The sequence below is a fragment of the Anabrus simplex genome, chromosome 7 (genome assembly GCF_040414725.1).
Source record: "Anabrus simplex isolate iqAnaSimp1 chromosome 7, ASM4041472v1, whole genome shotgun sequence".
In the NCBI taxonomy this organism is placed as follows: domain Eukaryota; kingdom Metazoa; phylum Arthropoda; class Insecta; order Orthoptera; family Tettigoniidae; genus Anabrus; species Anabrus simplex.
Window position 1 is genome coordinate 278,872,423 of NC_090271.1, and position 17,774 is coordinate 278,890,196.

The 17,774-nt window shown below is 36.9% G+C and overlaps 1 protein-coding gene and 1 long non-coding RNA gene across 4 annotated transcripts in view; one reads left to right on the top strand and one right to left on the bottom strand.

The window, feature by feature from the left end:
• Positions 1 to 1,704: 1,704 nt before the first annotated feature.
• The window catches only part of LOC136877550 (uncharacterized), a 74,555-nt gene continuing 58,485 nt past the window's right edge, over positions 1,705 to 17,774 (top strand). For both annotated transcript variants that reach the window (XR_011018603.1, XR_011018604.1), the window contains exons 1-2: positions 1,705 to 1,817; positions 13,348 to 13,434. This is a non-coding gene — a long non-coding RNA (uncharacterized lncRNA). The remainder of the gene's footprint in view (positions 1,818 to 13,347; positions 13,435 to 17,774) is intronic.
• The window catches only part of LOC136877549 (protein IMPACT-B), a 105,387-nt gene continuing 89,421 nt past the window's right edge, over positions 1,809 to 17,774 (bottom strand). The window contains exons 5-6 of one of the 2 annotated variants that reach the window (XR_011018602.1): positions 5,904 to 6,047; positions 1,809 to 4,378 (exon numbers count right to left, since the gene is read on the bottom strand). Coding sequence is in view for 1 of the 2 variants with exons in the window: in XM_068228678.1 (XP_068084779.1) it covers positions 4,376 to 4,378 (3 nt within the window). In the remaining variant the exon portion in view is untranslated. The remainder of the gene's footprint in view (positions 4,379 to 5,903; positions 6,048 to 17,774) is intronic. The other variant, XM_068228678.1, reaches the window with a different exon arrangement.

A 17,774-nucleotide genomic window follows, 5' to 3' on the forward strand; every position in this document is an offset into this window, starting at 1 on the left:
AGCGTCTACAAAATTGCATTGACCAAAATGGTGATTGTGTAGAAAAATAGCTAAATGTTTAAGCTGTAAAATGATGTAAACCATTGTAGAACTAAACTGGTCTATGCAATTATAAAAAATAGGAGACCCTTTTTTTGGGATTACCTTCATACTTTAGTGGATGTTCATAAGTTTTCACTGAGAAATACCATAAATAAAAGCAAAATTTACAAAACCTTCAAGTGATTAATGTGGCCAGGTACTGTAGGTTACTGTTTGTTAAAATCATACAGTGTTTTTATACAATTATCTGAAAACAAGTCTTAAAAAAATATGTTCAATACTTTTGCTGAAAGCTATGGATCCTATTAGATTGGACTATTTTCAAGGGAGGAACTTATCTTAAAATTTTTGCAAGCTGAATGTTTCATAAAGACATTAAAATTGAAGAAGTATCCTCTCTAGTCTTGCACCAGCCTGGTCAACCTGTGTACCACCTTGAGTTGAACTGCATGTCAAAAGAAAGATGTACCATGTGCGTGTACCATGATTTAATGTTACACTGAATGTAATAAATTTAATTTGTATTGTAAAGGTGGAATTCTCTTCGTTTTGAACGTTAATTACTTACTTGATTAAATAACATTTATTACACTTACGACATTTATATGACACATTATAAATACAGAATATTAGCTACTCGTGGGCTGATGCCCTTCATAACAGTCCAGATCTCATCTCATCTCATCTCATCTCATCTCATCTCATCTAACCTCACCTCATCTCATCTCATCTCATCTCATCTCGCTAGAGGCCCCCAAGCTCATCAAGTGGTAGTGAGCAACTAGGTGGACTAGCCATGGCTAGGCCAGAACATGCTCCCCACTGTTTAATCACAATAATTCAACAGAATTAAACTGCCTGATATCTCCTCACGATAGTTCCATTCAGTTCAATCACCACACAGGCACTGACACACAGAGTTCAGGTTCAGTAACTGAAATGAGTTGTCCGACTCGTTGGCTGAACGGTCAGCGTACTGGCCTTCGGTTCAGAGGGTCCCGGGTTCGATTCCCAGCCGGGTCAGGGATTTTAACCTTAATTGGTTAATTCCAATGGCACGGGGGCTGGGTGTATGTGTTGTCTTCATCATCATTTCATCCTCATCATGACGCGCAGGTCGCCTACGGGAGTCAAACAGAAAGACCTGCACCTGGCGAGCCGAACCCGTCCTGGGATATCCTGGCACTAAAAGCCATACGCCATTTCATTTCACCGAAATGAGTTGATCATTCAAAAAATATACATATAAACATAAGCAACACAGAAACACAATCAACAAAAATATTTACTACACTGTTAACACAGAAGGTATTAAATAGTTTGACTGTGTCCTCATCCATATTATGCAATATGAAATTAAGAAGAAATGAACTATTCACACACACACACACTGTAGAGTTCTCAGTTCAAGTCAAAAACACAACACCATAATTATACACTCTGAAATGAACCAAAGAAACAAATATTCACATGAAACACGCACATTACAGTGTTAGCCACAATGATCCTCTTTAGTGTTGAACAGGTAATGAAATTAACTTCTTAACAGGTCGTTTCCCAGGGTGAACAGTCTCCACCACAGCCAACTTCCAACAAAGAGGAGGAAGGTTGTCCTCCTTCAGAAGAACAACTGTTCCAGTAGCTAGATTTTTTTTGGAACAGGTCAACTTCTTCCTCTGCTGCAGTGAATTCAAGTAATTGGCAGAACACCTCTTCCACAACTGCTGCTGCATTGCCTGAATACGCTACCATCGAGACAATCTGTTGATGGGCAGGTCAGTAATGTCAGGCTCAGGAATGAATGTAAGGGGGGCACCAATTAGGAAGTGAGCAGGTGATAAATAATTAAGGTCATTAGGGTCATTGGTTAAGGCAGATAGGTGGTGAGAATTAAGACATGCTTTTATCTGTGCAGTAAGGGTACATAGCTCCTCAAATGTCAGTAGCGCATTACCCGCAACTCTTCTCACGTGGTATTTCATGGACTTGACAGCTGCTTCCCAAATTCTGCCACAGTGTGGAGAGCTGAGAGGTATAAAGTGCCATGTGATACCTTCCATCGCTAATGAAGTCCTCATCTCTTCAAAAAAAGCTGGCTGAAAGGAATATTTTTCACAGATGCTGCATTCTTCTGTTGGCACCAATGAAGGTAGTGCCATTATCACTATAGATGATGAAGCATTTCCCATGTTCAGCTATGAATCTCCTCAGGGCTGCCATGAAGGCATCAGTAGAGAGGTCACTCACCACCTCCAGAGGAAGAGCCTTGATAGCCAGACAGATTGAACAATGCAATGTAACTCTTCATTATCTATTTGCTTCTTATGTTACCCCTCTTGATGAAGAAAGTGCCAGCATAATCAGCTCCTACATTAAGAAATGGGTGACTCTCTTGCACTCTGGTCACAGGGAGCTGTCCCATCAGCTTTTCAGCTGTTGACACCTTGAATCTAAAACAGGTTAGACATTTGTGGATGATTCTTCGAACAACTGCTCTGGCCGTGGGAATCCAGAATCTCTCTCATTCCATCAAGAGCTGCGTATCAATGCAAAACTGTTTCCACAAACGTTTGTTATTATGCTTAATGGATTGGTGCAACTGCATTCAATACGGTTTCATGTGCAAGTGTTTTCTCAGCAGTCTCCAAACAGCTGGTTGTGCAATTTCTACCTTGCGAATGACATTAGATGATTTTTGTGAACTTCTGAGTCGTATCCCTAATCCGTCCAACCTGTTCCTCAGATGTTGATGGCCACCCACTGCTTTAACCTTTATAAAGACATCCTGTTTCCCTAAACCTCTTTAACCACTCATAAATGGATTGTCTGTTAGGTGGAGCCTTATTAAATGTGGTCCTGAATTTCCGACACTGCGACTGAGGACTCGCTCTTGCAGAACTCCATCATGCACATGTGAAGCAAGTAGGCATGGCCATTCGTTTATGTAACCGTCTCAATATTTCTGTAACAACTGCTGTCTTCTTAGGAGAAGATGCAATTTGACAATTGCTCTGCTTTATTTTACAAGCCAATCACTTCTTTTCGAATGAACGACTAGGGTGGTTAGAAACGAAATGCACTAAATATACCACTCATGTCTACGCACAAGAGAGAGCCGAACGAGCACACTGGACAACAGCAGAGCAAGGAGTAGAGCCTACTTCACACCGACTTGATGCGCCATTCTAGCTAAGAGAGCAGCGTATATCTATGTAGCTGGCTGTGATTTCACAACGCCCGCGGGAAACAAAAGGAACTGACGACCAAATAACTGCTAAATATGTTTAGTTGTCAACTTATAAACAGTGAAATGAGGTGGGTTGACCAATAATTCTCTAAGGGATAGAATCTTTTTTTTTTTACTTCTTTCCTTTTTTCGTAGAAATTAATTTCTATCATGAAAATGTTGCTTCTCCGTAATAATTTCTTCATTTGACCGTGAAATCCGTAATCATTACGGACAATCCCTAATAGTTGGCACCTCTGTAAAATCCACCATAAAAGAATCATATCAGGTTTTATCCCTTCACTCTTTCTTCCCTTATCTACAAGGTTACCTTGCTTTCAGTTTTAATTACTGCGTTGATGGGGTGAAAGTTCCTTTTGGGGATCATTGTAAGTATCTAGGTGTTAATATAAGGAAAGATCTTTATTGGGGTAATCACATAAATGGGATTGTAAATAAAGGGTACAGATCTCTGCACATGGTTATGAGGGTGTTTAGGGGTTGTGGTAAGGATGTAAAGGAGAGGGCATGTAAGTCTCTGGTAAGAACCCAACTAGAGTATGGTTCCAGTGTATGGGACCCTCGCCAGGATTACCTGATTCAAGAACTGGAAAAATCCAAAGAAAAGCAGCTCGATTTGTTCTGGGTGATTTCCGACAAAAGAGTAGCGTTACAAAAATGTTGCAAAGTTTGGGCTGCAAAGAATTGGGAGAAAGAAGACAAGCTGCTCTACTAGGTGGTATGTTCCGAGCTGTCAGTGGAAAGATGGCGTGGAATGACATTAGTAGACGAATAAGTTTGAATGGCATCTTTAAAAGTAGGAAAGATGACAATATGAAGATAAAGTTGAAATTCAAGAGAACAAATTGGAACAAATATTCATTTGTATGAAGGGGAGTTAGGGACTGGAATAACTTACCAAGTGAGATGTTCAATAAATTTCCAATTTCTTTGAAATCATTTAAGAATAGGCTAGGAAAACAACAGATAGGGAATCTGCCACCTGGGCGACTGCCCTAAATGCAGATCAGTATTGATTGATGATTGATAGATGCAAAATGCCTTCTCCGTTGGTCTGGCAGCCATGTTAGGGTCTGTTGCTGGATATCACTGTAACAAAAGAAACTTCTTCAGTTGCTGTTTCCATACATATACTTCAATAAAAACATTTTTTATAGTCACTTGAAAGTGTCAAGTTGTTAACCTCAAATTTCTTCTGATCCGTTAAAAATATAGACATCTGTCTTCAAATTCTTAAATTGTATTAAGGGGCTCATGTAATATTGTCCAGTTCATTTCCATCACACAAGTAATTACTAAGAAATGGATGGAATTTTGCTTTTTTAAATAGCACAATACTAATATCACCCAATAGAACAACTAAGAAACAAGCAACAAATTCAGTTGTTTTTTTTTTTTTTTTTTTTTTTTTTTTTTTTTTTTTTTTTTTTTTTTTTGCAAATCTGACTAGTACTTTTTGAGATATTAAAGGGTTTCATAAACATTTTTTAAGAATTAGTCATGGGTAATGAGACACATCTTCCTAACTCAAAATTATATCACAGCTGATCACAAGTGTCAAACAGCCAAGTGGCTGTGCAGTATGATGATCTTTCCTTTAGATGAACAATCTCTGTTGACATTGTAGCCATATTGCCTTAAAGACAATGGATGGAAGTGTGGTCCTTTGATCTGCTATTATGTGGAAATGAATGAAACCTCCCAAATACAGTAGGTTCCATATATGGAAATTAAATACGTTTTAGATCAACTTCAAGTAAGAGGAAATATGGTTCTTTTTCCTTTTAAAACATTACAAACAGAGTTATCTAATAAAATAATAATGCATATGAATACAATGTTTAACACATACCGGTACCTATTGAATTGCAAATACCTGAGATCTCTGTGAACTCTGATTTGTTTTTGTTTTGTTTTATCAGTTGTAAATTCTGCACTGTCAAAGTTTGAGAGAAACTGATAAAACAGATGCTGTTAATTTGAAAATATGTCAAGAGTTCCTCTTTATTTGATGAAATTAGAACGTGTAAGAACTTCTGCGTTCATGCATAATTATAGAGTTACATTTGGGGGAGAGTTTATTTATGTAGCCGAGTTCCATCTAAGGAAGGTATGATTGTCTTGACAGTATAGCTTATCCCATATCACAGATTTAGGATTTGTGTTTTCATGTTCTCAGATATTATGTAAGTTATTATTGTCTCTTTGTACTGCTTATTTCTCCCTCAAGAATATATGTGTGTATTTTAATTTATGAAAAACAGGAAGCTTTCTTCTTGCTGCTTGTGTTGATTTAAACAATTAGCTAAGGAATAAATTTATTTTCCATAAATTGGAGCCTAACTCGATAAGTATATTATTTCAAAAGGAAGTGTACCAGTGTGTGAGTTGTAGGGATGTTGGGGAGACAGTACAAAAACCCAGTCCCTGAGCCAGGAGAATTAGCCATTTTAAAGTTAGGATCTTCAGCCTAGCTGGGAATTAAATTCAGGGCCCTCTGAACTGAAGGAGATTATGCTGACCATTTGGGCAAAAAGCTGGACATACTCTCAATCTTCCTGTATGGATATGAAACATGGACCTTAAAAGCTAAAGACAGAAAACAAATCAATACCTTCAAAATGTGGTGCTGGAGAAGGATGTTACGAATACCATGGACTTCAGGCGAACAAATGATTCTGTCATCTAGGAAGTTGGAATACTAGACAGTCTATGCCAAGTTGTGTATCAGAGAATCCTGCAGTTCTGTGGTCACATTCTGAGGAGAAAAGTTGAAAACCTGGAATAACTAATTGTCAAAAGAAAAGTTTATGGTGAAAGGTCAAGAGGACAGGTCACAAAAAGCTGGATTAATCAAATAAGAGAGATCACTAATTTATCATGGAGAACTAGACCGGAAGATGCAAGGCCGCGCAGAACGGCATCAACTATTGAGAGAAGCAACAAACTTCTTAGGTCATGATACTAAGCCATGAATGAAACGACTAGAGAGAGAATACTCGTATAACAAATGACTGGCTGATATTAATCTGTTTTACAAGTGCCTGTGTACCATTACAGTAGAGTCTCGTTAATCCGAACTAATAGGGACCGGAGTCTGTTCGGATATATAGGAAAATATTTAAAATTTATTTCCACCTATTCAATACAATATAAGATGTTGACATTTAAGTCAAAACATTTTTCAAATGTGAGACATGTTTCACCTCTTACTGTGAGGCATCTTCAGTCACTAGTCAAAACCTTATTACTTTTGTCAGATAACATTTCAAACATTCTACAGCTATTATAAAAATGTTCATAAAACAACTAAGAATCTAATATAATGATGAACAATGTGTAGTACACTTGATGAATAGGATGACAATATTAGGTTTTAAATACATAGTGGAAAGCATATAAAATCATTTCAATTAAGATGTACTGTAGATTTAAATGATATTACAATAGTAGGTTTTTAGATGGTACACTTAAAAATGGAGGTATCATAAGTGACAGTTGATGGCTTAAAGCCGTAGTCAGAGTTTGAAGTATAGGTAAAATAACAGGTTAATATACACATATGAAAAAGATTACATTAATGAATATAAAATGTAAAATGTGAAGGAAAAACATTCCAAATGTTGGGCAATTGTATTGACGCCAGCGTATATTTGCCCTTAATGTTTAATGGTCAACGGTTCATAAGTTATTTATAGATGGGTTCAGCGAGATTGTGCTGTCAAGTAGTTTATAGTTGGCTTAAATTTATTTTGATTCATCTGAGTAAGTTTGTAGAGATGATGAGCTGCTATTTTCTACGTTGGTAAGATTTTAACACGAAGGTTGAATGGTTGTTGTTTTCTTAACAGATTGACAATATATTTTCAAAATGTTGATATTGGAAATTTTTAATATTATTGACGAATGTTGTGGGAGTTTAATGGGGCTGTTGAAATAATGTTGTTGATTGGTTGGTTCTGAAATGAAGAGAAAAACTGTATTAATATGATGAGAATGAAAGAAAAAACTTTGGAAGGTTTTGTTAAAGTGTTGATGAAGAGAGGATGTTGGTGCTTACCTATGGCGTTGCTGGCCCGTTTGACTTGTTGCGTGAATCGTTGTCAAAATACTAGAGGTCACTAACGTTTTTACTCCTTGTGTTGTACGCGTGTCGTCTGTGCGGAGGGGGATGGGTTGGAGGGAGCGGGGCTGTAGGCTTGTGATTGGCGCACGGAAGAGAGTTGTGTATAGTGGGGGAAGCAGAGGGGCGTGGAGCATTTATTGGCTTAAGATTGGCCTGTGGAGGTGAGTTACGTAAGTTGGGAGGGAAAGGGGGGTGTGATATGTTTGTTGACGTGGAAGGAGTGTTTATTGATACTGTATTGAAAATATTGAAGAAATGTTTGTCCTGAAGGTTTACTTTATTAAACAATGCCACCATTTGATCATATAAAGGGCTTCTATTGTCTATTGAGTCATTTAAATTCTTGTTAGCATTGAATTTTTGGTCTAAAAATATATATAAATTCTCGAATTCGGTCATGAGTCTACCTTTTTTTAATCTTTTTAAAATTTGAAGGTCCTGTTCAATTGTGGTAAAATTGTGCCCAGTTTCTTTCATGTGATTGCTCATTGCTGAGTGTTTATTATGTTTTTGAGCATTGAAATGCTCGGAGGACCTAGTTATGAAGCTTCTTCCTGTTTGTCCGATGTATGAGCTGAGGCACTCATTACATTTTAAACTATAGATACCGGAGCCTGAGTATGTATTATTTTCAGAATTTATTGTGTTGTGGTTGAAGAACATTTTTTTGGTTTGAGTTTTTGAGTTTTGAAAGCTATTTTGATCTCTTGATTTTTTAAGGTATTGGTTATTTGGTGTATGTAAAGGTTGCATATTTTGATTTTTCATTTTTTATTGGGGAGAGGTTAGTGGATAGTTTCAATTTAACCTTATTTATTAATTTGTCTATGATGGAGGGGTTATATCCATTGAAAGAGGCTATTTCTTTTATTGTATTTATTTCTTTTTTAAAATTGATGGTTGAAAGGGGAATTTCTAGAGCTCTGTACACCATACTGTAAAAAGAGGACTGTTTGTGTGATTGTGGATGTAGGGAACTTTATTTAATAGTTGTAGGTGTGAATGAGGGCTTTCTGTAAATTTGAAAATCAAACTAATTGAAGGTTCTTGTTATTGTGATGTCGAGAAAATTAAGAGAGTTGTGGTCCTCATCCTCTTTAGTGAATTTGATGTTGTTATCTAGATTATTTAAATATGTTAATATATTTTCACTGTTGTTGAGATTTTTGTCCATTATTACTAGCGTGTCGTCGACATAGCGTAGCCATAGATTTAATCCATTGATGTTTTTTATTATTTTGTTGTTTTCGAGGTTATCCATATAAATTTCAGCAAGGATTCCGGATAAAGGGTCTCCCATGCCCAGGCCTTCTTGTTTGTATATTTTATCGTTGAAAGTGAAATAGTTGTTTTGTAAGATAAAGTTTAGTACTTTTAAGGGTTCTTCTATTTCTATTTTGTTTAAACTGCTGTGTTTGGAAAGATTGTTTTTTATTATTTCTATAGTTTTTTTAGCGGGAATGTTTGAATACATGTCGAAAGAGCACATTATGTGATTAGGTTTTAAGTTGAATTTTTTACGGGTTTCACATAATTCTATTGAATTTTTAGGGTCTTAGTTATGGAATTTAAAATGTTTTTTGAGAAATTTTTGGAGGAATTGTGAAGTTTTATATGTCGGGCTATTTTGGCTGTTTATGATCGGTCGAATGGGAACGTCCTTTTTATGTACTTTCGGTAATAATCTGATGGTGGGTAGTTTAGGGTTCATATTAATGAGACTTCGGTATTCATGTTCATTAAATAAAGATGGAGAGTATTTTAAAAGTGATTTTAGGTTACGTTGAGTTTTTGTAGTGGGATCCTTTGGGATTATTGTGTAAGCACCAACATCCTCTCTTCATGAACACTTTCACAAAACCTTCCAAAGTTTTTTCTTTCATTCTCATCATATTAATACAGTTTTTCTCTTCATTTCAGAACCAACCAATCAACAACATTATTTCAACAGCCCCATTAAACTCCCACAACATTCGTCAATAATATTAAAAATTTCCAATATCAACATTTTGAAAATATATTGTCAATCTGTTAAGAAAACAACAGCCATTCAACCTTCGTGTTAAAATCTTACCAACGTAGAGAATAACAGCTCATCATCTCTACAAACTTACTCAGATGAATCAAAATAAATTTAAGCCAACTATAAACTACTTGACAGCACAATCTCACTGAACCCATCTATAAATAACTTATGAACTGTTGACCATTAAACATTAAGGGCAAATATACACTGGCGTCAATACAATTGCCCAACATTTGGAATGTTTTTCCTTCACATTTTACATTTTATATTCATTAATGTAATCTTTTTCATATGTGTATATTAACATGTTATTTTACCTATACTTCAAACTCTGACTATGGCTTTAAGCCATCAACTGTCACTTATGATACCTCCATTTTTAAGTGTACCATCTAAAAACCTACTATTGTAATATCATTTAAATCTACAGTATATCTTAACTGAAATGATTTTATATGCTTTCCACTATGTATTTAAAACCTAATATTGACTAAGGCTTCAAGCCATCATCCGTACTACTGTACCATCTAATGTCGTCCTATTCATCAAGTGTACTACACATTGTTCATCATTATATTAGATTCTTAGTTGTTTTATGAACATTTTTATAATAGCTGTAGAATGTTTGAAATGTTGTCTGACAAAAGTAATAAGGTTTTGATTAGTACTGAAGATGCCTCACAGTAAGAGGCGAAACATGTCTCACATTTGAAAAATGTTTTGACTTAAATGTCAACATCTTATATTGTATTGAATAGGTGGAAATAAATTTTAAATATTTTCCTATATATTTTACAAAACTTTCAATACGGACAAAAAATGATTTTCATCACTTGTAATGTCTGTTCGGATTGCGAAATTTTCGGATTAAACGGAAAATATTTTCTAATAATAATATTATTGTTTTTACGTCCCGCTAACTATTTTTATGGTTTCTGGAGATGTCTAGGTGCCAGGATTTTCTCCTGCAGGAGTTCTTTTACATGCCAGTAAATCTAGATACATGAGGCTGACGTATTTGAGCACCTTCAAATACCACCGGACTGCGCCAGGATCAAAACTGCCAAGTTGGGGTCAGAAGGCCAGTGCCTCAACCGTCTGAGGAAAATCGTTTCTACAATACAGTACATACTGTAATTTGAAATGTCCATTCTTCATCAATTACATTAATAAAATACTGTATAAAATTACAGTAGGGTAGTTCAGATCCTGTAGAGGAGAAAATGACTAAAACTAGGTTAAAATTTGTCACCTAAAACTGCTAAAATAAGGTAACAGGTTACACTTTTGGATTGTGCCTGGGATGCGAAGAACTGCTTGTGATGTTTAATTAATAGTTCTGCTGCTCTTTCAGTGGTAGTGCTGCAGAATGTGAACATGTGACTCACCACAGCACGCCACAGTTGTGAAGGTCTCTGGATGATTCTGCCTCCTCAGTTAGCTGCTGGCTTTGTTTCAGCTTATTAGCAGTGCTATACTGTGATAAATTCAATTAAGTTCAGGCTTTAAAATGGCAAGCAAATGAAAGCACAGGTCTTGTACTCTTAAAGAAAAACTTGAAGTGCTGAAACAGTTGGGTGAGGGTGACAGGGCATCAAAATTAACTGTCGAGTTTGGTGTTGGAAAAGCTACGATTTCCCAGTGGAAGAGAAACCGTTCTAAAATTGAACAGTTTTGTACAGCATCATCAACAGACATTCTTAAAATCCGCCAAACATTGTCCAAATTCGATAAACTTGATGAAGCCTTTTCTTTATGGTTTTCAAAGGAGAGACAAAAAGGTACTCCAATAAGTGGACCTCTTGTTCAAGAAGAGGCGCGTCATTTAAATACATTATTGAATGGCGATGTTTCATTCACTGTCAGTACTGGATGGTCTGATAGATGGAAGAAAAGGCATGGAATATGTCAGTTAACAATAACGGGAGGACAGTTATGAGGTGATCATGCCGCTGCAGAAGATTACATCAGGCAATTTAATGACTTGGTAGCATCAGGAAATTATTCACCGAAACAAGTGTATAACGCCGATGAAATGGGTTTAAATTTCAAGGCCCTTCCCAGTAAAATTCTTGCGTTTGCGGAGGAGTCTCGTGCATCTGTGTTTAAGATGAGTAAGGAACATGCTACTGTATTAGCGTGTAGTAACACTGCAGGAACAAATAAATTGCCCCTAATGGTTATTGACAAATTAGCAAAACCAAGGGCATTTAAAAAATTGTAACATGAACACTCTTCAAGTTTACTACAGAAATCAAAGAAAGGCATGGATGGATGCACAACTTTTCAAGGAATGGTTTGAAAAACAGTTTGTTCCCTCAGTAAAAAGTTTTAGTGTAAAAAGTGGTTTGCATTTTCGGGCATTGCTCTTAATTGACAATGTTCGCACCCAGCAGTGTGAATTAATTTACAGTGAAATAAGAGCAATTTTATGGCCTCCTAATGTTACGTAAATATTGCAGGGCATTCTGCAAAATGTAAAACTTGTGTATAAACGGGAACTTCTCAGGTACGTGATTGAGAATGACAGTTCACTTACTATTTTCAAAAACTGAAGAACGTGAATGTAAAGGACATGGTTTATTGGGCAGCAGAGGCATGGGAGAGTGTTAGTGAACAGTTCATGAGGAAAACGTGGAAAAAATTGTGGCTGAGTCTCACATTCATCGAGAGTCCAGCGGAAGCGTCTGCAAATGTCAATCTCCTTGAAATCGTTTAACAACTTCCTCGGTGTGAGGAAGCCAATTATGACATTAGCAAGTGGATGGAAGCTGACTGTCATCAATTACAAAAAGACCAAGAAATTGTAGCTATGGCGGAGAAAGAATCTGGAGTTGATGAGGAACAGAGTGACGACGAAGAAGACCACAATGAAAAACTAGTGTCATATTCAGATGCCGCGGCCGCCTTAGAACTTGCCGTACGCTACATTGAGCAACACTCTGCTGCTACACCCACTGATGTGATGTTTATGAGATGCTGGTTTAACCTTTACATTGCTGCGCTCGCAATATTGCGAGCGCGGAGAGTGACCACTGCTCTGCTGCGCCCGTAATATTGCGAGCGTGACATTCTTCTGACTTTATCAACGCAATACTTCCAATGTTGACATAAGAAGTCATTCAAACTCCGTGGACGGATACACACATCTCTCTGCAGTAGATAGGAGCTTACGAAATGACAATCTGTTGATTCATGAATGAGTTATTGAGATAAATAGGACACTCTGCTTTACGAGCTGCTCTGCGGTATGCCCGGCGTGCAAGCTAGCAGGGAGGCCCGCATCAGGGATGAGTAAGCTATAGTATGCCGACCGCCAGTAAAGCGTGCGATCTTACCAAATCCAAGGTTGTAAGAGTGGTATCCACATTGGAATCGGAAGATGAATATTCCGATTTTAGTGATTTCGAGAATAATGATGATAGTGATGACACCGATTATAATGAAAGTACAGAAGTTGTCCAACCAGCCGGGGACAAACTGCTTAGACTGACAGAGAGACATTTTCCTTCCCATGTAACACCCACCCCGAAGAAGAGATTTCCTGCCAGGTACTGCCATGTGTGTTCAAACACCACGCTTGATGAGAAAAAGAGGAAAGAAAGTAGATATATGTGTGAAAAATGCGACGTTGGACTCTGTGTACACCCCTGCTTCGGAAACTACCATACCCTAGTAAGGTACTGAAGGAGATGAACTTGTTTCGTGCGAATGAACACTTCCAAAGAAGACATGCGATTTGAAAAAAATGTAGGCTACCCACAGTTTTGGAATTACCAGTTTTGTACAACCCTTTTTTTATTTTGATATCAAACCAAGATGTATAGGAATTTTTAATGCATTCTCAGTGTTTTATCTTGAATAATATTTTACTGTAAAATTTAGATACATTTTTACTCATTTTAGACAACCCTGAAGTTATTGTCTGCAGTTTAGTTATATATCGGTACTTGGAAGTGGACAGCTTAGGACCACCTGTAGCCACTGAAACATGTAAGTTGAACTTTTTACTGTTATTTTTAATTATTAGTTCGATTTTTGTTCAATTGTTGGCATTTTATGTTGGACAACCTTAAATTTCCTGCGCAACATATAGCTAATTTTGTGTTAGAAAAATCAGTTTAGGACTTTCCATATTTAGTATAAAAATATATGACAAGTAGGCAAGAACCCTCTAGTTTTTCCCATCTTATCTCCGACTTTTATGTACTGAAGTTAATTATTAAAAATAATTCAGCACAGATCTTTTACAAAAGAGAATTTATCTCAGCAATGAAAAGGTTATCACTGCATCGTTGAGTAGGTTCCAATCACTACGGCAAAAAAAACTAACAGATTTTGTAAAGATAAATGACCACTGATTGATGGTTTATGATGTGCAATTATGTTTACATTAAGATATTCTAGTAAAATATGACTAATAAAATGCAAGTAAATCTTCATTCAATAACATGTTCTTTCATTTCAATAAGGAGAATTTTTTAAAAAAAGTGAATATTTCTGTTTAGATTAACCTGACTTTCGGATTAACAGGACTCTAGTGTACAAGGGACATTCCAGGCAGTGTCAAAAAAAACCTCTTCGTTATGACATTGCAAGTAGTAGCTCTATCAGGAGGTTTCCTTCCAAGTTCCCCAGCTGAACACAAACTTTTCAATCAATCATTCACTACTGATCTACATTTAGGGCAGTTGCCCAAGTTGCAGATTCCCTATCTGTTGTTTTCCTAGCCTTTTCTTAAATGATTGCAAAGAAATTGGAAATTTATTCAACACCTCCCTTGGTAAGTTATTCCAATCCCTAACCCCCCTTCCTATAAACGAATATTTGCCCCAAATTGCCCTTTTGAATTCCAATTTTATCTTCATATTGTGATCTTTCTTACTTTTAAAGACACCACTCAATTTATTCGTCTACTGACACCATTCCACGCCATCTTTCCACTGACACTGACCGCAGTGGTACATATAAGTTAGGAAATGTGTTTAGAAGGGTTATAGGGAGGTACATTCAGGGTAACAGGGTGGCCTAGGAAGCGGTGTTAAGGGAACAGGGAACTGTAAATCAAGTAGGGATGACATAAAAATGTTAGTACTCAACTGTAGAAGTATTGTAAAGAAAGGAATAGGATTAAGTAATGTAATAGATATAAACTTACGAGATATTGTAATAGGAGTTGAATCATGGCTGAGAAATGATATAATGGATGCAGAAATTTCTTCACAGAACTGGAGGGTGTATTGTAGAGATAGGATAGGAATGGTAGGAGGGGGAGTATTCATTCTGGTGAAAGAAGAATTTGTAAACTACGAAAAAGTTAAAGATGACAAACATGAAATTCTAGGGGTAAGGCTCATCTCTAAAGATAATAGGCAACTTGATGTCTTTGGAGTGTACAGACCGGGAAAGGGTAGCGCAGATGCTGATTCAGAATTATTTGATAAGATAATCAGCTATGTGGGAAACGATAAGGAAAGGAATGTGATTGTAGCGGGTGATCTCAATTTACCAAATGTCAATTGGGAAGGTAATGCAAATGATAGGAAGCATGACCAACAAATGGCAAATAAGTTAATATGGGAAGGGCACCTGATTCAGAAAGTGATGGAACCAACTAGAGGGAAGAATATTCTGGATGCGGTGCTGGTAAAACCAGATGAGCTCTATAGAGAAACCGAAGTAATAGATGGTATTAGTGATCACGAAGCTGTTTTTGTGGTAATTAAAAATAAATGTGAAGTAAAGGAAGAGATTAACATTAGGACTGTTAGGCAGTACCATATGGCTGATAAAACAGGCATGAGGGAGTTCTTAATAAGTAACTATGATCGGTGGAAAACAGTAAATAAAAATGTACACAGACTCTGGGATGGGTTTAAAGCAATTGTTGAGGAATGTGAAAATAGGTTTGTACCTTTAAAGAAGGTAAGGAATGGTAAAGATCCACTATATTATAACAGGGAAGTAAAGAGACTAAGAAGGAGGTGCAGGTTGGAAAGAAATAGACTTAGATACGGCTGTGGAAGTAAGGAGAAATTGAAGGAAATTACTAGGAAATTGAATCTAGCAAAGAAGTCAGCTAAGGATAACATGATGGCAAGCATAATTGGTGGCCATACTCATTTTAGTGAAAAATGGAAGAGTATGTATAGGTACTTTAAGGCAGAAACAGGTTCCAAGAAGGACATTCCAGGAATCATTAATGAACAAGGGGAGTGTGTATGCAAGGATCTTCAAAAGGCAGAACTATTCAGCCAGCAGTGTGTAAAGATTGTTGGTTACAAGGAAAATGTCCAGATAGAGGAGGTGACTAATACCAAAGAAGTATTAAAATTTACCTATGACAGCAATGACATATACAGTAAGATACAAAAGTTGAAAACTAGAAAAGCAGCTGGAATTGATAAGTTGATATAGTACCATATCTGAAGTACTTATTTTGATTATTGTTTGCATAAATGAACTTTACCAAATGAATGGAGAGTTGCTATAGTAACCCCTGTATATAAAGGAAAGAGTAATAGACATACAGCTGAAAATTACAGGCCAGTCAGTTTGACATGCATTGTATGTAAGGTTTGGGAAAGCATTCTTTCTGATTATATTAGACATGTTTGCAAAATTAATAACTGGTTTGATAGAAGGCAGTTTGGGTTTAGGAAAGGTTATTCCACTGAAGCCCAACTTGTAGGATTTCAGCAAGAAATAGCAGATATCATGGATTCAGTTCAATTGGACTGTATTGCGATTGACCTGTCTAAGGCATTTGATAGGGTAGAACATAGGAGACTACTGGCAAAAATGAGTGCAATTGGACTTGACAAAAGAGTGCCTGAATGGGTGGCTCTGTTTCTAGAAAACAGAACTCCGAGAATTAGTGAAGCTTTACTCTCCCTGTAAAAATTAAGAGGGGAATTCCTCAAGGCAGTATTATTGGACCTTTATGTTTTCTTATATATATATCAGTGATATGTGTAAAGAAGTTTAATCAGAGATAAGGCGTTTTGCAGATGATGTTATTCTGTACAGAGTAATAAATAAGTTACAAGATTATGAGCAACTGCAAAATGACCTTGATAATGTTGTGAGATGGACAGTAGGCAATGGTATCATGATAAACAGGGATAAAAGCTAGGTTGTGAGTTTCACAAATAGGAAAAGTCCTCTCAGTTTTAATTACTGCATTGATGGGGTGAAAGTTCCCTTTGGGGATCATTCTAAATACCTAGGTATTAATATAAGGAAAAAAATCTTCATTGGGGTAATCACATAAATGGAATTGTAAATAAAGGGTACAGATCTCTGCACATGGTTATGAGAGTAACAAAACTTATTCATTCACTAGTGTACTGGGAGGAGACATAATTTTTTTTTTACTAATGTACACTCACAACATATTCCAGTGATAAATACATCAATATGTATGAAGATACATAACACGTGTAATTTTAAAATCACAACACCTGCATCACAAGCAATTTCCTGAGAGAAGAAAGCAGACAGCAAAGATGTTCTGGAGCCTTGAACAAATGACAAACAAGTTTAAAAGTCAGGTTGTGATTTTCACAAATAGGAAAAGTCCTCTCAGTTTTAATTACTGCGTTGATGGGGTGAAAGTTCCTTTTGGGGATCATTGTAAGTACAGTAGAGTCTCGCTCAACTGACCTTCGCTTATCCGACACTCCGTGTTATCCGACACTGGTAGTCTTAATTTGAACTTTAGGAGGATGCAATTCTGGGACACGGGGTGTGGAGGGTGCGACTGTGGGACAAGCACTGGCAGTCATGCGGAAGGATTGTTCAATGTAGTATTGGTTGGGTGCGGATGTTATACAGTAGTTTTCATATCCTCTGCGAGTATGGCAAGTAAACGTAAGAAAGTGATTGTTTCTGTGGAAGACAAGTAGAGTGGGTTAAAGAGACTGGACAAAGGGGAAACTCTCCAAAAACTGGCTTCAGATTATGGTGTTGGACGTGTTACAGTGGGAGACTGGAAACATACGAGGGAATAAATTGAAAAGTGGTGCTCTACGAGAGCAACAAGTGATGCACTGAAAATTAGAAAAGAACAATGGAAAATGTGAGTACGAAAAAGTAAGTGAAGCACTATTTCTTTGGTTCACTCAAAACCAGGAAAAGGGCTTGTCTGTATCTGGCCCCATTCTGCAAGAAATTGCGATGTATTTCCAGAAGGAGTTTAATGAAGGGGACCCTAATTTTACTGCCAGTGCTGGGTGGCTTGATCGGTGGAAAAAACGGTACGGCATTGGGCAGCATAATATCTGTGGAGAAAAGCTGTCAGCTAAATCCGATGAGGTTGTGAAATTTAAAAG